Genomic DNA, 20,410 nt, shown 5'->3' on the forward strand with positions numbered 1-20,410 from the left:
TTCACTTTATTTCAGGGTTGTTTTTTTGAAATGCAAAAGCTATATTGAGCAAACAGTGGGTCCCATGAGCACAGCTGAAACCAGTGGAGTCAGGGTGGCCATGTAAGATCTTGCTCATGAACTGAACTTCTCAGAATTCATTCTTCATGCTTTGTCTTCTCTATTTTGGTTGAACTGGGTGGATGCCAAACAGCAGGAAGGAAGGAAGGAAGGAAGTTCAATAAAGCAGAGGGCCCATGCCTTTCTTTGATTGCTACTTAAGATCAACTCCAAGTAATACTCATGTGTTCCATATTATAAGTGTCACTATAATTAGGAATACCAATTACCACCTAATGATCATGAATTTCCATGCCTATGTTATTGAAGTACATACTAGCTTCTCTTTCAGCACATACTCGAGTAGTTTAGCACCTTGGCAACGCTGAAGCCTAGGAAGTGACTCAGCTCTGCTGGGCTACTTAACCTCACCACAGAGAATGAGTGTTGTACTAGTATTTTATACAGCATCGTAAGATTGTAGTACTGCAAATTTTCTATTGGAATACTGCAACCTATTCAGCAACATAGGAAGCTGCCTTATACCAGGCCAGGTGGTCTGTCCATCTTGCCCAACATTCTCAACTCTGGGTCTTCAGGCAAAATGTTAAACATCTGAGCGGGAGGGGAAAACAATCCACTCCGTTTTGTATCAAGTGTGGAGAACAGGAAGTGAGAATAGGGTTGGGATTCTTTTGTTAATATTCTAGTATTTTGGAAGAATGTATAATAAATTAGATTCACCACGTGTATTAAAATAATGGAAACTTTTATTTGAATGAAAAACTCGAGTTTACAATCAGTTAATAAGTGAAGAGTGAATGATTTGCATTTTCCTATTCCATGACACATATGAAAAAAACCTCTCAGTAAATAAATATTTCTGTGAACAGATTTAAGGTAAGGCATTTTTTTTAAAGATAAAGCCCATATCAGTTGTTCCTGACCCTTGAACATGGCTCACATCAAACATGAAAAAACCTTCACTGGATAAATCTGAAAATGTAGGCTGTTGGATCACGACCCAAAAGCCTCAGTGGCAAGAATTTTGTGCTCATCCACAAGAGAACAAAATTAAGTAGGCTCATCACCTCTTTTCAGAACAAATTATTTACATTTAGCTGAATAGTAAGCCTCCAAAAGAAGCACTCTGTTAGTCAACATTGTGCATCAGGACTATAAAAATGGCTTTGAGAATTCTGTTTGTCCACAATTCATAAAGTGCCACTATCAATTTTATTTCTGCATTTCATCCGCTGTGTACCAAAATACTGAATAAACCACAGCCTCCAAATCCTGCTGTTTCTGACAAGAGCCTTAGGATGAGGACAGTCCACCATACAACCAATACCACAAAACCTACTTACTGGTAAACAAATGCAGGTATGTAACTGAACCTCATGATGTTACACATGTACTCCTACAACCATAATCAGATCCCACTTTGGTCTTTTTAAGTCCATACTGCAATATCCTAACACATTTTATGTTCATTACACAATGAAGAGAAGCTGGAATTGCAGTGCAGTATGAGCTCATTACAGCATCGCCGTTTTTACAGTAGCATGCTTTTCTTTAACCAAGAGTTTGGATCAGAGTGGCAAGTTCTGTCCCTCGGTATCCACATCGCTGCTGCTGGGCTGAGGGTGAATGGGCAGGATATCCAGCTCATCCACCTGGGGAGTGGGGTGCATCACCACTAGCTGGTCCTGGGGAATGTCTGCAGCAGCTGCCGCCAGGTTGGTAATGGATTTACTCTTGACGCACTGGAAGTCAACATGCCGACTTTTTCCTTCCTCCTTCTCCCATGACATCCGTATGAAAGGTCTTTGGACATAATTATAGATTACCTCTGGCCTTCCACCAGGACGCTTCTTAACTTTTTCCTTGTAGGTGGGGTAACCTAGAATATTAAAGGCAACATTAAATAAATGCACATATAAATGCACACATACCATGTGCAAGATGGCAAGTGTTATGTGGGAAGGGGTCAGGATCAGTGCCCTGAAAAGTGCTCCTTTTGTTGGCACTCTGGCTTTAACACAGAATAAAGATTAAGGCTCCAGTTGCTGGGTTTGGATGATGTGATAAGGCATAATGTGTTAGTCTGTTGTCCAGGTTTAGGCAACAAATTAAGTCACAGTCAAGCCCCAAACCGAAGAAATTCCTTGCCCAAGGGTCTGCCTGCCATTCCAGCCAGGGAGATCCAGATGATAGAGAGCAGCAGCTGTCATAGGTGGCAAAGGAGCTACTCTGCTTAACTTACCTGAGAAGGCAAACACCTATTTTGGGCACCCCCAGCCCTGTTCCCCCTGAAGCAATCGCTTCTCACTTCCTGCCCCACATGCCTCCCCCTCTCCAAGGAGAAGGTACGTGGGTCAGCCAGTGGTGCTAGCACCAGTCGCAAGCCATCTTCCCAAGACCCAGTCACAGGATGTTAGAAGGGCTGCACAACAAACGTGTTGCCCCCTGCCCCGCCCTTCTGCTGCCTCAAGGGAAGGGAGACCTAGTCACACAGTCCCTTTGCTGCTGAGCACCACAGCTGAACAGTGGAGAGGTGGCCTGTGCCCCTCACCCACAGCTGAAAAGCAAGCAAGGACCATAAGCCGTCTCTGTGCTGCTAGACAGTGAGTGGCGTGCCACAGCTGAGCAGCAGGTCACTCTGGGCCAGGCTTACTACATTTTTATACTGCCCAATGACCAAAGTGCTCCTGGATGGTCACAAAAATCTGAGCAGTTCTTGTCAAGCCCAGGGGGAGGCAGCCCTTCCCTCCCCTTCCTGCACTGGGCCTTGCAGGTTTCCTGCCCAGCACTTCCCTGATGCTGGGAGAGCAGGACTGCTCATGAGCTATCCCACTCTGCCAGTAGCAGCAGGAGTAATGAATGTGCCAACTTTCAGCCACTGCTCCCACAGATGTTCGTGCACTGTTCCCTGGGATGCCTCCTCTATCACGGTGTGTAGGTAAAATTCCCACGGGAGGGATAATGAGTCGTGCAACCCCTCCCGGGAAGACTTCTGCTTCCAGCAAGCACCACTTCATCTCTATCCACCTTCTCTTGTCAGCTCATTGCTTAAGCAAGGATGACCATTTTCAATGCTTCTGAGTGTTGCCCCATTTACTGCAGCTGTGATGTTCCAGTCTTGCTCTGAACTGTGCGAGAGCCCACAGATGTGGGCAGCCACAGACTTGCCCCCCCCCTTCCCAGAGGCATGTGGCTTGTTGCAGAAGGCCCCAGGCTCCCTGCTTGCCATAGCAAGATGCCATCACTGGATCAGTTTGTGCCACATTTAAGGCCTCCTGTTTTCCTGCCCCTTCACCTGAGACCAGGTGTTGCGGTGCTCACTGGTTCTTGTCAGCAGGAAACGGCTTCAAGCCCAGGAAAGGTATATTGCTCTAAGAACTTCTTAGTACAAATTATGGCCTCCAAATTTCTTCCCTCACTGCCCCCGCATCCTTTGTGTGGGTGGGTTTACGTATGCTTCGAAGCCTAGGGAAAACTCCTTTTAGGCCAGGAGTACAGCCAAGACGGCAGCTAATTTCTCCATGCGGAGGCTGAGCTTCCCCAACTGGTGTGTTAATATATCAATTTGCTCAGTTAATTCCATCCAGATCAGCTTATCTGTTTGAATACTGGTGTTAACCTCTTCAACGGTGTCTGAGCGTAGATCTCTTTGGGTGGGAACTGCCTTCTTACTCATAGACATACTTTCTGCCGATGTCTAAAGCCTCCTTGTAAGTGGAGGGTCTCATCAAAATGTGTGCAAATTTGTACATGAGTTTAATAAGAATGTAACAGGAGAATATCACTTTTTATGCAACAAGCCAGCCGGCAGGGCAGCTTTAGCAGTACTGTGCGCAATGTTCTGTTCCTCTTCCCCCACTGAAGGGATGAGTGGCATTCTGAGCCTTCAAGCAACACCTCCTTACTGCATGCAGTTAAGTCCACACCTATACACTTTCGCCACATGCAATGAGATCAGAGGGACCCTTTACTAAACAGGAGATGCAATGTTCACCATTTCTGTTCTATGTTGCTATTCCAAGCTACATTTCTGGGCCAACCACGTATTTTCACAAAAAAATTTACCCCTATGAACATGGATCATAAAGACCAATACAGTCATCAATTGAGTAGTAACTTGAAGTTTTTACTTGTGAAGATGAATGCCTCAAAAATATAAAGGAGGCTAACCTCAATGTGTACACAATTGTTTAAGCTTTAAAAGCATTTCCGAGACTTACCTTCTATACCTAATCGAATCTTCTTAAGACCTCTTTCCTTCAGGACCGATTTGGCTACATCTCTATTTTCAATGTATTTGAAGAATCTATATAATTTTGTGCTATAAATAACTAGGAGGAAAAATAAATATGGGTGAGTAAACTGCATTGTTTTTCCCGGTTCCATACTGAAGTTAAATAAAGAACGAATGCATTCTGCGCCAGTGTTAACATGTCTGCAATGATATTGACAATATACTTTTTGCCTACTTTGCCATGCAAACAGTGGCCCTATTCAGACAGTATTGGCTAAACCAGGAGAGGGAATGTAGCAAGCGCTGGCTCCATCCCCACCACTTCCATGAGCCTGTTCCACCTCCGACTTTTACAAGTTGAGCAGGAAAGGGATTCTTTGTGAATTCAAGCAAATGCAGTTAGCTTCTCCCTGATGCCATCAGGACCCTCGCACAAACAGAGTTCTGAATGGAGGAAGGATTCTCAGTATATTCAAAGCAATTGCACTTCACGTTTTCCTGCTGGACGCAGGAAGGTTGAGGGTACAGCAAACAAATGCTGGGAATGGGGTTATTGCGCACAGGCTTGCTTCTCTTCAGCTTCAGGCAATAATGGGTAAAAAGGGGTTTAACATTCTTTGAAATATGAGTTAACTTTGCATTCTGAGAAACTTTCAGATTTTATGGCCCTTATATACACGTCTTTTTCCAGCCTGATTTCTTTTTAAGTCTACACTTAACACTTGACTGCATATGGCAAAACCGGAGATAATCAGTTGGAATAAGTTCTTGCTTTCCTTCTCTCCTAATTCTAGCAGTCCTCAGGAAGCTGATCAAGAGATACAGGACAGATAATTCCTGAAGGAAAGACTTTCGATGGCTGCTAGTCCTGATGGCTATGTATCATTTCCAAGGCCAGAGGCAGTATGTCTGTGCATGCCAGCTGCTGGGCAGCACAAGCAGGAGGGCACTGCTGTTCTCCTATCCTGCTTGTGGGACCCTGAGGGCAGCTGGCTGGCCACCGTGTGAAGAGAAGGCTAGACTAGATGGACCCTGGTCTGATCCAGCATGGCAATTCCTACATGTTATCTTTCTTCACTATTCAGCATTTCATGAATTAACACTTTCTATAATGAACCATTTGCACAGTTGTTTACTAAACCAACTAAAATGTGCTGAGATGTGCATCCAGCCTTTGCTGATGGAATTTAGACAAAGAGTAATTGAAAGTCCTAAACATAAGAGTAAAAAGTGCTATATAAGCCCAAAAGCAGCTCACAGTTCTCCACACTGAATCTCAAATTTAACACAATTTGTACAGAATGTATGAGCGCCAACTGCCTTTTGTTTTATAGAACTATTTTCTCTTAGGGATCACCATCAGATGTTTTGCAGCAGTCTTACAGATAAAATGAGAGGAGAAGGTGGTCGTATCTCACCTAAGCAACCCTCTCAATCAAATCTAATTGCAAGAGAAGCAGTTTACTTACTCTGAGAATATTCCTCCCCCATCTGTGGAGGGTACTCTTCATCCCAATCAACCACATCATCATCAGTGAGTACTACAATATGGCATTCTCTTTCCCCACTTTGAGCACTGGCTACCATCAGTGGGAGTATCATTTCTTCAAGGTAAAATTCAAACTGCTTCCGAGCACCATCATTTGATAATTCATGCATAAGAGCACCTGAAATCAAAAGCACCCAAACTATTACTGAACTCTTGTCTGGGGAAAACAGAGGGATAAATACAAAACAATTAGTACTCCTTGCTTCAGAGCAAATGCCAAAGCTTTGGCTAGGTTTGCACAACATGACAAGCCACTGTCATTTTTAACCACTGTAGCACAGCAGGGTCCAGACAAGACTTCAGTGTAGAAGACTTGATTTTAGAAACAAAAAACAGGAACAATAGTCTGTTTTATGGTTTCTCCATACCATGACGGCTTGCTATGTCATTCAAACCTAGAAAACATATTTGATAGGCCTTTTTTAATGGCTGGGCAGACATCAATTAGGAAGGCTTAGAAGAGATCCTTGGCTCATAGACCACATTCCTTCTGTTCAGCGATTTTAAATAAACATCCCAAGAATAATGCCATAAGAAGAACCATTTGCAAATTCTGTACACTTTGCAAATTTGGTGGTATTGATGCATATATATATATTGCTCTAGGATAAAGTGAACTGTGAAATGGCTGACATTCAAAAGGTAATGCAAACTTTAAAAAAAACTAATTTAAAAAGCTTAATAATGGTGATTGAAATAATGCAATAGAAAAGAGCTGATATTTCAAATGCTTCTAACAGGCATAAATGAGCATTACAAAAACATAACAGAAAAATCCAATCTAAGATATAGTGGTACCTTGACTCAAACTTAATCCGTTCCACGACTCTGGTCTCAACCCAAATTGGTCATGAGCCAAGTCAAATTTCCCCATAAGGTTCAATGTAAATAAGGTTAATTCATTCTGTAACAACTTTTTATCACAAAAATTTGAAACAAAGTGACAAAGAACAGCAAAGTAACAAAGAACAAAGATTGCGGCCATCTCCCTCCCGAGCATGAGCACGATTGCCCCCATCTTCCCTGCATGAGCGCAACCGCAATCGCGGCCATCTCTCCACCCGCCAGCATGATTGTGCAGAGAAGATGGGCGCGGTCACGATCGTCACCCAATACAGAGTTTGCGACCGGAGGCAAAATTTTTCTGAAATTTCTGTTCGCGACTCAATTTGGGTCATGAACTGAGGCGTTCGTGAGGTGAGGTACCACTGTATTTTGTGTAGATAAATTCATAGATACTAGTCTTTAATAATTTATACTCCAAGCAAGACACTATAAAAATGTACACATATAAATTTAATTGCAGCTTTTTTACTTACTGAGGTCTCTACATTTGATAGTACTATAATCAAAAGAAATACACAGATAGTCACAAGCTTCTCTTAGTTCAGGGATAGATATTCCATCAGGACAACGTATCACTCCAGTCTTGTAATAATCCTTAAACAAAAGAAAAAAAATAGTATTACACAAAGAATAGGCAGAAGCACCTGAAACAGTTTCTTCAAATTTCATTCTGTTGCCTTCAAACATAGCCAGTTTGGCGTCATCCCTTCACATGTTAGGTTGGAAGCCGTCCCAAGGCTTATGCAAATGGGACAGCATACAAAAACTCCAAATAATAACATGGTCCTGCCATAAAAAGTATCCAGAACAGTGACCCAAGTCAGCAGGATGATCAGAAAGCTAACTATATGAAAGAGCTCTATGCAAATGGTATCAATTTAATACTTCTATGATTCTGTATAATGAAACCTTAATACCACCACCAATTCATGGCTGCTAATGGACTGACCTATTAGGATATAATGGGGAGGTGGGGTAGATAAGCAAATATAGACTGAAATATACAATACTAATGGCAGACTATATTCAGTGAATTAACACACATCTGTATTGTGCACTGGTTTTTCAATCTATTTTTTACAAATAAAAGCATACCTAGAACCCAAAGCTAATTTTGAATTCAGAAGCCTATATCTTGCCAGGATTATAAAGCTAGGGGTACAATGGATGTTGATTACTCCCAAGGGCAATGCAGAGCACTCATTTAATGCATAGTCCTATAAGTGCCTCTGTCCACAGCAATCTATCTGTTCAACATGATCAGCCAAGAATTTTAAATCCTCCCCTATCAATCTGCCCATAAGTAAGTGTGTTTAGAGAATGCTGTTTCTTAGATGGTTATCATACTCCAATAAAAAAGTCAGTAATACTGGACTGCCTTTCTACTGAACTTCCCTTACAATGCACTGCCTCAGAAATGGCAGGTCCTCCACAGTACACATCTTCCAGGGCCAGTGAAGCCCAACAGGAATGGCCAGTGCCTCCTATGAGCTCAGCATGCCCATCAGAGCAAGTCACAGGTTCCTTTGAAATTCAGAGGTTTGACTGCAGATAAACTGATGTACAAAAAGTTCCCAGAAGGTTTAAAAACCACTAACCAAGATCCCAAGTGCTCATCACTGGGAAATGGACTGCAAGGCAGTGCAGAGATTACAGTATTTGGCACCAAAGCAGGTCTCGCAGTACTTGAAATCATATTTCAACTGCCATTCCATACTAAGAAAGGTTCATAATAAGTTCTCTCATAGAACCAACCTTTTCCCTATTCTTACAGTCTAAAAATAGACAGGCTTTTATATCCCTTGCTGTCAGTCTAAGCCTTTTGATTGCACAGCTGGACATAAAGCTGCATTAAAAACGATTTTCATATTACATCTATTCTTTCAAACAATGTCATTCAGTTTATGTAAGAATGAAACAAAAAGATGCCACACACAATGGAACACTGCTCTGCAGGGATCCTTAGTCAGCCACAATTATAAGCCTGCACAGGGATAATGGAAGGAAAGTTCAAGGTTTTTCTTAAGTCCACACATTTTTAAATCTATACCTTTTGTTTATTAAATTGTGAACATGGCAAAAGGTAATGTAATTTTACCAGAATAGCACGAAACACTGTGGAGCCAATTCCTTCAGCTACTTCATACTCTCCTTTTTCATTGGGCCGTGTAAAGTTATGCTCTCTTCCTGATCCAAACATCCTATATAAAAAGAAAGCTTGACAATAATTTCAGATATAAAAAGTTTTAGTGTTCAAGTTAGCTAGATTAAACTTTAGAAAGCATGGTAACAAATTCAGAACAAGAGATCAAGTAAATTTTGTATAATTCTCTTACAGTTCAAGCATATGCACTAGCTGGGGCTTCACTACTCTCCAAGAGAGATACAACCAGGCCATGCAACAGTGATCTAAACCCATATTGATTACAAAGCCATTTCGAACTACTATGCATCTTTTAATCCATGTCAGGAATAAATGGGAAGGCTATTCAGTTAAAATACTTCCACCTTGTCATGACAATATTCAATTTGCCAAAGGCTGATTACCTCCTTTTCTTGGATGTGATTAGCACCAACCCTGCTAAACATTTCCATTAAAAATTACCTTAAACTATCTTCTTGCGGAATAGATGAATGCTATAATTGTACAAAAGAGACTAGTGTGTTCCTGGTGCAACACACTGTCAGAAATGTATCTGATACCAACTGAATAGCACAGCCATGAGTAATTACACAGGAGAAAAGGCAGAGGTTACCTAACTATTACACAGAAACAGTAATATGAGAATTGAGCCATATACTCATATTTCTCTCTAGATGAACTAAGCAAAGGATCTCCCAACAACTAAGATACACTTTGTAAGGGCAAGGATAACAGAGTCCAACACAGACTAATTTCATCTGAAATGCTGCAGTGATTTTTTTTGTCAGGACCAATGTAGAAATGAAGCAAAACAAAAACTAAAACATTTGTTCCTAACAGTAATACTGAAAGCCCTCAATGTATGTATATTCAAATAAAAAGCCATGCTAACCTGCCCAACATTGTATTTGGCTGTGCAGTAAAAACAGAAGGATCTACAACAAATCGAGTGTTGTCCACTATAAGTGTTACTCTTTCAGAAGTTCTTATGTTTCGAGCCCCCTCTTTTGCATTTTCATACACAAAAACCATCTCTCCAGCATTTTTGCAGTTTCCATCTGAACTTGACTGGCTGCTGTTTCTACTGCTGTTCCCAAGACTACTATTGGAACCATTTGGAGAGGTCTTCTGAGGACGAGGACTACTTGGCTGAGATGAGCTATGATCTTTCTCACGTTCTGCAATGAAAAATAATTTTAAAATTTTACAATGGAGGCATTCAAAAATGTTTTCAGTTATTTTGTAATTGTCTTTTGCAAGGAGCATAAATTACTTGATTTTAGTCTATTACTAACTAATCTGTTAATTTAAACATCAAGCAAGATAATAATGTACTGAACATCACTTAACAATTATTTAAGTATCATAGTATAAATTAAGTATGATTCAATAAGGCTATGGCCACTGAACCATATACTGCATAAGATTCACATATTAGATCTGTGTGTCACACTTACTCCCCGTCTTTTTATAGTGCATACAGGACACAACCTTCCATTTTAGCTGTAACCTTGGTTCAGATCTACTCCAGTGCACACAAAGCACATTATATTAGATAAAACACCACTCTTTATAACCTGCCTTTCTTTCTGCAAAAAGCCCAAGGCATCTTATAAACCTACCGCTTCTCTTCATTTCATCTGCACAACAACCTTGTTAGTATGTTAGACTTTTAGTCAGTGACTAGCCCAACGTGACTGGCTGACTAGGAACTAGAACCTGGATCTCGCAAAGTCCCAGTCTAACTCTACCCACTATACCATACTGGCTCCTTATGGTACATCACAGTGGGAATTCATCACATCAAGTAGTAAACGCTATAGGAAAGAACCACTATATACTGAGAATTAAACAGTGGAACTGTTAGCTGTTCTAGAACTGAAGACACTGTGGACTCAAACACAGGATACTAAAACAATAAATGTATACCAAAAGTACCAAAAGCATATCTATACATGAAGACTAAATAACCTTTGAGCTTCTTTTGAACTTTTATACTGACATCTGATCATTCATGTGGAAATGAAATGCAGGATAGATATTTGTAATGCCAATGGGCACTCTCATCAACGCAGGCTTCATATTTGAATTGCAAGACTCACACAGGAATACAATCCTAGACCTAACCTAAATTAAAATAGTAATGGTAACGCTAACCCTTTATGTATATAGGAAATAAATACTTACAAGAACTGCTATCTTGTGTGTTTACTATGTAAAAGCGCTATTAAAAGTTTTGTTCATAATTCGCTCATGACATACCTCCTTGATGTTGCCTTGTTGGTGAAGTAACATTTCTAATACATGGAGTGAGCTGAGACTCTAGTCTTTCATGGGAAGAATCTCGTGATCTGTCACTTGATCTACGTCTGTCTCGTGACCTCTCATGCCCACCGCTAGCACCATGGAGACTCATTTTGCTGCAATCTTCTTTAGCAAGACGAGATGATGTACTAGAAAATCAGGCACATTTATGTCCAAGTCAAATATTGGTATTCTGATTTAACAAACAGTAAGTACACAGCAACACACAGATTAGAGTTAATTTCTAGTTTTGTTTGTTGAAAGCATTTCATAATCTCAATAACATTTCTGTATCAGTGTCTAGTTATAGTGGAAAGATCATTATATTGATAACTTCTATATTAGAGCTTGCAATATCTTGTTTCATAGACAATCTTTCACAATATCCATATTGTAGCATGGCACACATTGAATAAAATCAAATAGATATAATGAATTAAGAAATGCATAAGAAATGAAATAAAATACATATTTAAGTTACAGAAACATGAGATTAAGGAATATTCATTTAAGGTATCCCCACCAGCACAAACATAGGCTTTTCTACCTAGTTTGGCAAACAAAATACTGCAACTCTGCTCTATTTGAAAGCATAATGATATTGAGCTTCAGGAACAAGTTATGGACAGATTACCAGCTTCTCAACAAGAGAGGGAAAGCCTTTAAACTGAAATGCTAATGATCTATGCTATAAAGACAGATTTGGCCTATCAGACTAAAATTGAGGCTCACTTAGAGAATGGTCACTGTGGATTTATCTAGTCAACATAATGCACTATGGAAGGGATGAGAGAAATGTCAATCACCATTCAGGTTTCACGATCTCTTCCACATATTAGTGCTGGAGGAAGTCAAGAGGGCTTCAGAAAACATCCTCATACTAGCTTCTCGCTCCATTCTCACTTGATGTAATTGTGACATCAGCAGTAGTCACACAATCTCTCCCAGTTTATTTGCATGCTTGGAGCCATGCACTATTCCAGGAAGCTTCAAACTATTCAGCATTCACACCTCTAAATCTATCCCTTTTTTTCCCAAAGTGGGCTTATCTTCACACAAATTCATGGGGATATAGTAACACAGATTCTAGTGATTATCACCTTGTCCTCCCTCTAATCTCAACAAATATATCCCCAAAATGTTCAAATCAGCTGTGCTAGTAGCTACCCATGTCAAATGTTGCAGCTCATTTATGGAAAAGCTTTTGTGCATCTGAATCAGCACAATTCATTTCCTGAAAAGGAAAAAAAACCACTTCTGGGAAAGCTAACAATACTGTAAACTGGCTAGTTGTTCTGAAAAGCAGGGAAGGGTTAACTGGGGAAAGTGATGGAAGAAAGGCTCATCTCTTGTTACTAATGGAAGAGATATCATAGATTACACCCCCAAGAGATAGCTGCCCTGAGGGGCAAATGGACTTTATCCCCCACAAAGGCTGGGGATGCCTCTTCAAAGGAGAGTTTCCTCTTTTGCTGCCATTACTCCATGTCAGAGAATGCTATACTACCTTGTGCCCTCTGTGCCTAACACCGGTATAGTATTTGAATGTACAGCAGAGACTAGGCTGAGCTTTGTTATTTTATGTCCAAGGGGGTAAACAACACCTGGAAATTGGGAGTTCTTGGTTGGCTATAGCTTTGGCGTGGCTCTTTTTTTCCTTTTAGCTGTATTTTTAGTACCCTCCATCTCTATATTTTATCCTTTTAATAAAGTAACTTTTTCCCAAAACTTGGGTTTTTTGTGTGCTGAATCTAGTGTCTGGTCCAAGGCTCTGGGACTATGGAATTTCTGACTGGGAGTTTTAGCCCAGCTGGCTGCAGAAGTAGGGAATCCTGGTCGAATTTCAACAAATAAGCTCAACAGAAGAAAAGAAAACCAGACCAGAATCAACTGTTAAAGTTTTCTCTGTATTTATAAAGAAATTACAAGTTTTATCTAATGAAGGTTTAAAAAAACATGGCTGAGTTCACACAAACTGGCAGACCGTGGTTTGTTAACTACAAGCAACCTTCAAAGAGAATGTGTGATTCATTCCTGGTTTGTTCCTGGTTAACTTCCAGCATAACTGGGTTCACACAGCACAACAATCCAGAATTTAACAATAGCCACAATTCAACAAGCATACGAAGAGGGCAACAAAAAATGATCAATGGAGAAGAGCAACTTCCTTTTGGGAAAATGTTTTCAAAACATTTCAAATTGTTTAGATCAGAAAAAAATATTAGATTATATCTAAGGGAAGACATGATAGAAGTATACAAAATTATGCCTGGTGTGGAGAAAGTGATAGGGAGTCTTTTTTCTCTCTCTCTCCTCATGAAGCTGAAAATTTTATCTGTCATGAATCTCCCACTTAAATCCTTCATATAATGCATAGTTAAACTATGGAATTCACTTCCTGATAGCCACCAATTTAAGCAGGAATTGGAAAAAATCATGCAGAGAAGACTATCACTGGGTATCAGGCCTAATGGCTATATACTATCTATATCAGTCAGTATGCCTATATATATCAGTTGCTGTGCAGTTACCATGGAGGTCACACACATGTTCTCCTTTTGAGTCTTCCCTAGGCAGTTGGGTGGCCATTACACAAAGAGAATGCAGGACCAGATGGAAGCTTGGCCTGATCCAGCATAGCTCTTACGTATGGATCCATATTCAACCCATACCCTGGATTATGTTACATGAACCAGGTCACAGTGTAAATATTTTAGTGAGTGCATGATCATTGGGGATATTGATACTAGAATTACTGTCTAGAAAATGAAAAGGGGGAATGGAGAGATAAAGGAGGCCAATCCCAGCAATGTGAAATGTTTTTTTCCCCCTCTACCCATACCTACTTCCACATTCTACTGCCTTAAGATTAAGGAACTGAGCTGAAGAGAAGTAATCAAGGAGTGCCCCCTCAACTCTTCCTCCCAGCCTTAAGCTATTTTGAAAAGTACAGTAGTAATGGAGAGGATAAAAAAAAGGTACAAAGCAGCAAACTAAATAGGAGCCTCAGGCAGCAGTCGCTGACCTCCATTTTAAACAAACTTTTATACATCTGAGCCAGAGCTCTACTGTGCCATGCATTTTAATATGCACTCTGTTAAAAAGCTTTTCCATTAGAAGTAGAATGGGTTGGCTTGGTAGGGAAAAATAAACTGAATACTAAGCTGCAGTGCAGTTATAAAAAAAGAGTAAAAAAGACTGAAGTGAAAATGGTCACATGCAAACAAATATGACATATTTAAAACTTGCATTTGTTCTGACTAGATGAGAATCTTATTCAAAGTAATGAAGCAAACTAAAGCTCCATGAATTAACAGCGATAATATAAATACATCGGGGTGAGTAATGTGTTTCTTACCATTTCCCAATATTAACCACACATGCTTATATATGTCTCATTGAATTCAACAGCCATTACTTCCAGGTAAGCTATCTGGGATTGCAGCCTAAATTATGTCACAAACTATCTTGATGGGATAACTGGATGGATTTATAAACATGCAGAAATCCAGGAATAAAATTGGGTAGTTAATCCATAACAAGAGTTGCATTTTTGTAAGAGCAGTACGAACAAAATTCTCAAACATCCTTCTAAAGATATGGGAAACATACAAGGGTAGAATTAATAATTCCACATCACTAATAGGACCAACCTTAATTAAAATTACTTTTTTTATTCTTCAGCAAACTTATAGTATATAAACAAGAGTTCATATCTGGATGCATGAGGATATCAAACCAGTGTGCAAACAATCACCTTCTTCCAGTAAAAATACTGAAGATCACTTTGTATTTTTTTAAAAACTAATGAATCATACATATAAGTTAACTACTTCCAAAATGGTTGTGGTCTCAACAGTGCAAAAAAAAAAAAAATCCTCTTATGTCTTAGTTTCCAACTTTCATTGTGATATTGAAATGGTTAAGAACTAGCAATATCAAAGCTAATAATGAAGAGAATCCAAGGCTGAAACCAAATCAGCTATAGGCAAACATCAAACCCATACTAATACAGTATTTGCATTAAATTTATTGGCTTGAATTTTGAACTTCTGTAAGCAGAACTGTTCACATGATACTTTCACAAGCAAAAATGTAAAAGATTTGAGATGACCATTTTTAATTATTTTCTTTCACACACTCTGCAGCTCCTTGTGTTTCTCAAATACCTGCTACAAAGGATAGAGAGTAACCCCAGAATTGTGAGGAGGCTAACACAGGGGAAAACTGGAAAATCACTGCCTTCTCGCCTCTATTTGATCAAAACAGCTAGGATTTAAACCAAAGTAAATATTTTCTTATCTATGACTGACTTAATGATATGCTCAATTTATCACTGTACTATTTGTAGTATTTACAATTACACTAGCAGTGGTACATTTCTGGGTAAATACATTTTGAACAGGAACAATTACACTACAAAAATCAAAGCAGGGGAGGGAAGAAATTGTCAGAACTATTAAGAAATGAAGAGGATTCATCTATCCCTAGATATTAAAAGGTTAGATGTTTCTAAGTAATAATCCTTTTCGGTTATGTTAGTACGTGTTACTTTTTTCCCTAATATTTTTCATACTTAAAAGTCGCTCATAACTCAACTATTTATAATCAAGGCGCTAATATTCTATATATTTTCATTAATGTTTTGTTTTACACAATGTTTAGCCTGTAAAACCACATCCTATTATAAGATTATACATGACTAGAATCTAAAGCTTGCTTTATAAAACTTGCTATGCAACTGTGTGAACAGAACTCAAGGTACAGTGTCTTGCAGAACTATTCTCACACTCACACACACACCCCTTGACTCTTCCAGAGCTTGTTGTGTTACAACCTGGAAATGAAATGGAGTTGATTGGCATTGTTACCATTTGATATATACAACATACAATAATAATTTCATGCTCATAATTTAGGTTAACACAAATATGCATATAAAAGCCCATGAAACAATTGTGTATTCACTAAAACATCTTAAACACCACCACCACAATAAACTAACTATGGGTCCTGAAGGCGGGGGGGGGGGGGAATTTGTATGTATGTGAGCAGGTATACAGTATTGTAAAAACAAAACCACAAACAGGAACACTTAAAATAGTTTTGAAAATTCTTGAGGTAACATTAAGCCTAACATTTACTGATGGTGATGGACCTCGTGCTGGAGAGTCAGGATTGGAGTGTGCCGCTGGAGGCATGGGGGGGGGCGGGCATGCCATTACTGCTGAGTTGCTTTCTTGAAGTAGGTCAAGGGTTGTTTGTACAGCCATTTTCTTTTTCTTACCATAAATGGTCTTGTATCAGCTGAGAGCCTGGTTACAAGGACAAATGCTAAAGAAAAATCAAAGGGAAACTATGCACAATATAGGCCCATTCTGCCTGGCGAAACTGCTCCAGCTCTATCTGGTTAGATGGGAACCACTGGTGAATAGCAATTTAAGTCTTGTTACAGCTTCTCAACCTGATTAAAGTCTGTGCTTTGATTGGGTCATTCTAAGACATTCTGTTTCTAAACCGCTCCAGTGTTACTTTGTCCCTGTGTATTTACATCCTTCTGGAAGATTATCTTCCTCTTCCGTCACAAGTCCTTTGCAGACTTGAGACAGGTTTTCCTCTAGCAGTGACCTGCATTTGATGGCTCCATTCATCCTGCCCTCACGCCTGACCAGTTTTCCTGTCCTTGCCACGAAAAAGCATTTCCATAACACGATGCTGTGTCCACCAGATTTCACATGTGAATAGTATTCTCAGGACACTAAGCATTTGCTGGCTTTTCACCACACGCAGCATTTTGTAGCAAGGCCAAACAGTTCCCCTTTGGTCTCAGTAGACCAGTAAACCCATTTCCATGTTTGCCATGTCCCAGGGTGGGTTTGATTTAAATCAAACTAATTTAAATAACAATTTATATCACTAGTCATAAGACTAGATTTAAATCATGGTTTTCTACATAATTTGCACACAAGCCTACTTTACGTGTAGGTAGAGGAGCTTCAGTAAAATATTCCCAAACTGGGTCTCTTTTACAGTCTGCTGCTATTCTATGTTTTCTTCCCTTGCAAAGAAAATATGATAAACCTTAAGCTGAAATAAGCCCATATTTCGTGTTCAGAGTTTACAAAAAAGGCAGGTGGGGACAGAGCAAGGTGAATAAAAATCAATGTCTTTTTAAATTAAAAAATTGGAATTTGAAATTTTAATCAGATGTTAAAAAAATCCTTTAGGAAAAAAAACTAGTTTTCTATTTAAGATATAGTCCAAAGGTTATTTATCATGAAATAAGGATTTAATTATGTAGCATGAGGCTGAATATTCATAAAATGTTTAAATGTTTTGGTAAATGAACTCCATTAATTCATTCACAATGTCATGCTCTTCCAGAGATTGCTGTACAATTACTGCACAATTTTTCTAGGTAGAAGGTATTATCACAGATGCTTGTTTTTACATTCTCAAATTGTGCCTCTTCCTGACAGCAAAAATTTTTATAAAACAACCATACAGAGTTGAGGAAAAGACCTTAATTCCATTGTTCCTTTGCAAATCTATGTATGCAGAATCAACCCCTTAACTCTTTAGTGCTAAAAAAATTCAATGAATAGAAGATGACTGTTGGGTGAGGAATAGATCAGCACAAGAAGCTAAGAGTGAGGAGGGAGGGGCAATCAAAGTGAAACTTCTGAACAGAATACTCCACAAGGTTTTGGATCTTTTTGTGACTTTACCTGGTCACTGAGTCTTCATCAACAGCCTTTTCTCAGCAAAGTCAAAGTTGCGCCATATTCTTTTGATTTTGTAATGGACTGAGCACTGCTCTGCACGATTTCTTTTTAAATAATCCAAGCCCGATTGGTGCTTTTGCACAGTTTTATCCCAGAGATGTTTTGATAGCGCCTTAGTCTTCATTAAGCTCTTTGTTTAGATATGCTATCCAACAAACCCTTTTATAAGCAGGTATACATAATTGAGATCATATGGTATGGAAATTTCAGGAAGGTAGTCTTCACACAATGGCTTAAAGTATGTGACTTCCAGAGGTAGTACCTCTGGAACTTTTGTGCTACAATGAAACATACTTTGCACCTACCCAATGTTGAGCATCTTGTGCACAATGCCAATCAAATCCATTTCTAGGTTGTAACACAACCAAATGTGGAAGAGTCAATGTGGGGGGATACTTCTGCAAGGCACTGTCAACTGTTTGATTTTTTAGTCATGTTAATGCAACTCTCATTTTCAGGAACTTATGAGGAAACACAATGTTAGCAAGTGACACTTCAAAGAAATGAATTTTCACTTGCTGACCAATAGAATCTGGACAACAACTGAATGTCACCACTGAATTACAAGTTAAGATGTACTGCTCACACATCCTGAATAGTTAAGTCAAACCATACAGCACAACAGAGGACACAAACGTAAGGGGAAAGAATGAGATACATGTTAGCCTGTCCAGGGAGAAAATCTTTCTTGTATCAGACCTCAAGCATAAGACAATGCCTGCATATCTTTTTTTTAAAAGTAAGATTTTAGCAGGATTTCTACCCCACACCAAATTCTCTGTGTTAATTTTTCATGCTAAAATGATAGGGATACACAAAATTTTAGGTAGAGAAACTCATACCTAACACCAGCAGACCACAAAAGATGCATCACATTGTAAAGTCTCTTTACATATAACTGGAAAAGACCTTGTTCCAGAAATGATGTGGTTGATAAATTTTGAGGAGTGAATGTTCACAACAAGAGGAAACTCACAGGAACGTTGGTTCCCATGTGTCTATTTCCCAAGTCTGATCCTTGCAGCTCTCTTCATTCTTAACAACACAACTAACAAGCTGTTGAAATGAGATCCAACATTATTAATAAAAATAAGAAGCAGGCCTCAGAGACTGTTTCATATAAGATCAGCACATGTAGAATGTACCCTTTATACTTGTAAAGCACTGAGAAGAAATCTATGCATATTGAAACACCTCTCAAAACTGTACCAGTTTTGGGTATTTGTTTATTTAATGGATTTATATGCTGCTACAATAGCCCATATCTGGACCCTCTGCGTGGCTTACAATATAAAACATACCATCCTAAAATCACTCACATTAAATTAACATATTCAAAAATATTAACAAAATAATTCAAATATAAAAATATATCAAGTTAAAATATAATACAAACATTAAATAAAAAAAATTAAACTCAAATTGACTAAAACCATCTTGGGGTCAATTTTAGACCAGATAGCCATTAAAATCCATTATTAAAATAACCAGAGAAAAGGCGAGTCTTCGCCTGGTGCCAAAATGCTAACCGTACTGGTGCCAGGCACACCTCCCTGGAAAGCCTGTTCCAGAAGTGGGGCACAACTGCCAAGAAGGCCTTTCCTCTAGCCAGCATCCTCCCATGTGCATGTGTTTGTAAGGGGGTGAAGAAAGAAAGAATAGTTAACTATCTGTTAACTGCCCAAGGAATTCAGATTTGTTAGCCACCTGGACAGCCTTTGGCTATTGGGCGATATAATAAGCAATTCGCATGTGTGTCAGACAGAAAAAAAATGGCTCTCTGTTGCATTAATTAACTTTGGCCATCCTTTCACTGCCCTGCTGGGCTACTTTTCTGAAAATCTCTCTCATACATATAAGCTACTTAAAAACAAAGAATGAATGTTAGTGGAAGACAAAATACCTCTACCAGATCTGAAATGGGGAAAGAAGATAGCAGGATATCCAAGGGAAAATTCTACAGAATTCTAAGTCAATGTGTTTGCATCTACTTTCAATTTTAAGGTAAAATTCAACTGTAACCACCCACTGACCTAACAGAATCTACTAGCAAAGGTAGATTCCCTCTCTCCCTTGCAATCTTTTCCCATATCTGCTCTAGATGGATGGGATCTCTCCAGAGCAGATTCTGGGGCAGGCAGAGACATCCCTCAGAAAAAAAAATCTGTTCACATGCACAGCTCAGCTCACATCATGATGTAGCTCTCAGCTTCTCCTGTTTATAAAAGGATCAGTCCTCAGTAGAAATCCTACACACACCCAAAAATAAAATAAAATTCCCTTTAGCAATTTTCAAAACCAACCATGCTCACCTATATATCTACACACCCATGGCAACAACTACAGTAAACAGTTGCTACAGGAAGCATGCCCAGGGACTCCATTAATAATACTTCCTATTCACATATCCTGAAATTCTAGAATAGATAGTAATCATGCTACAAGACTTTTTTTCTTAACAGTAAAGACAAAAATTAAGTGTCCTA

At 39.2% G+C, this 20,410-nt stretch overlaps 1 protein-coding gene across 4 annotated transcripts in view; it reads right to left on the reverse strand.

Moving 5' to 3' along the window:
* Positions 1-791: 791 nt before the first annotated feature.
* The window catches only part of BTBD10 (BTB domain containing 10), a 35,939-nt gene continuing 16,320 nt past the window's right edge, over positions 792-20,410 (reverse strand). For all 4 annotated transcript variants that reach the window (XM_044425727.1, XM_044425728.1, XM_044425729.1 and 1 more), the window contains exons 2-8: positions 11,098-11,288; positions 9,728-10,013; positions 8,791-8,893; positions 7,166-7,286; positions 5,767-5,964; positions 4,284-4,394; positions 792-1,942 (exon numbers count right to left, since the gene is read on the reverse strand). In XM_044425727.1, the coding sequence (XP_044281662.1) occupies positions 1,632-1,942; positions 4,284-4,394; positions 5,767-5,964; positions 7,166-7,286; positions 8,791-8,893; positions 9,728-10,013; positions 11,098-11,251 (1,284 nt within the window). In that variant the 5' untranslated portion in view covers positions 11,252-11,288 and the 3' untranslated portion in view covers positions 792-1,631. The remainder of the gene's footprint in view (positions 1,943-4,283; positions 4,395-5,766; positions 5,965-7,165; positions 7,287-8,790; positions 8,894-9,727; positions 10,014-11,097; positions 11,289-20,410) is intronic.

Source organism: Varanus komodoensis, unplaced genomic scaffold (assembly GCF_004798865.1).
Source record: "Varanus komodoensis strain SLA01 unplaced genomic scaffold, ASM479886v1 scaffold16, whole genome shotgun sequence".
Taxonomy (NCBI): domain Eukaryota; kingdom Metazoa; phylum Chordata; class Lepidosauria; order Squamata; family Varanidae; genus Varanus; species Varanus komodoensis.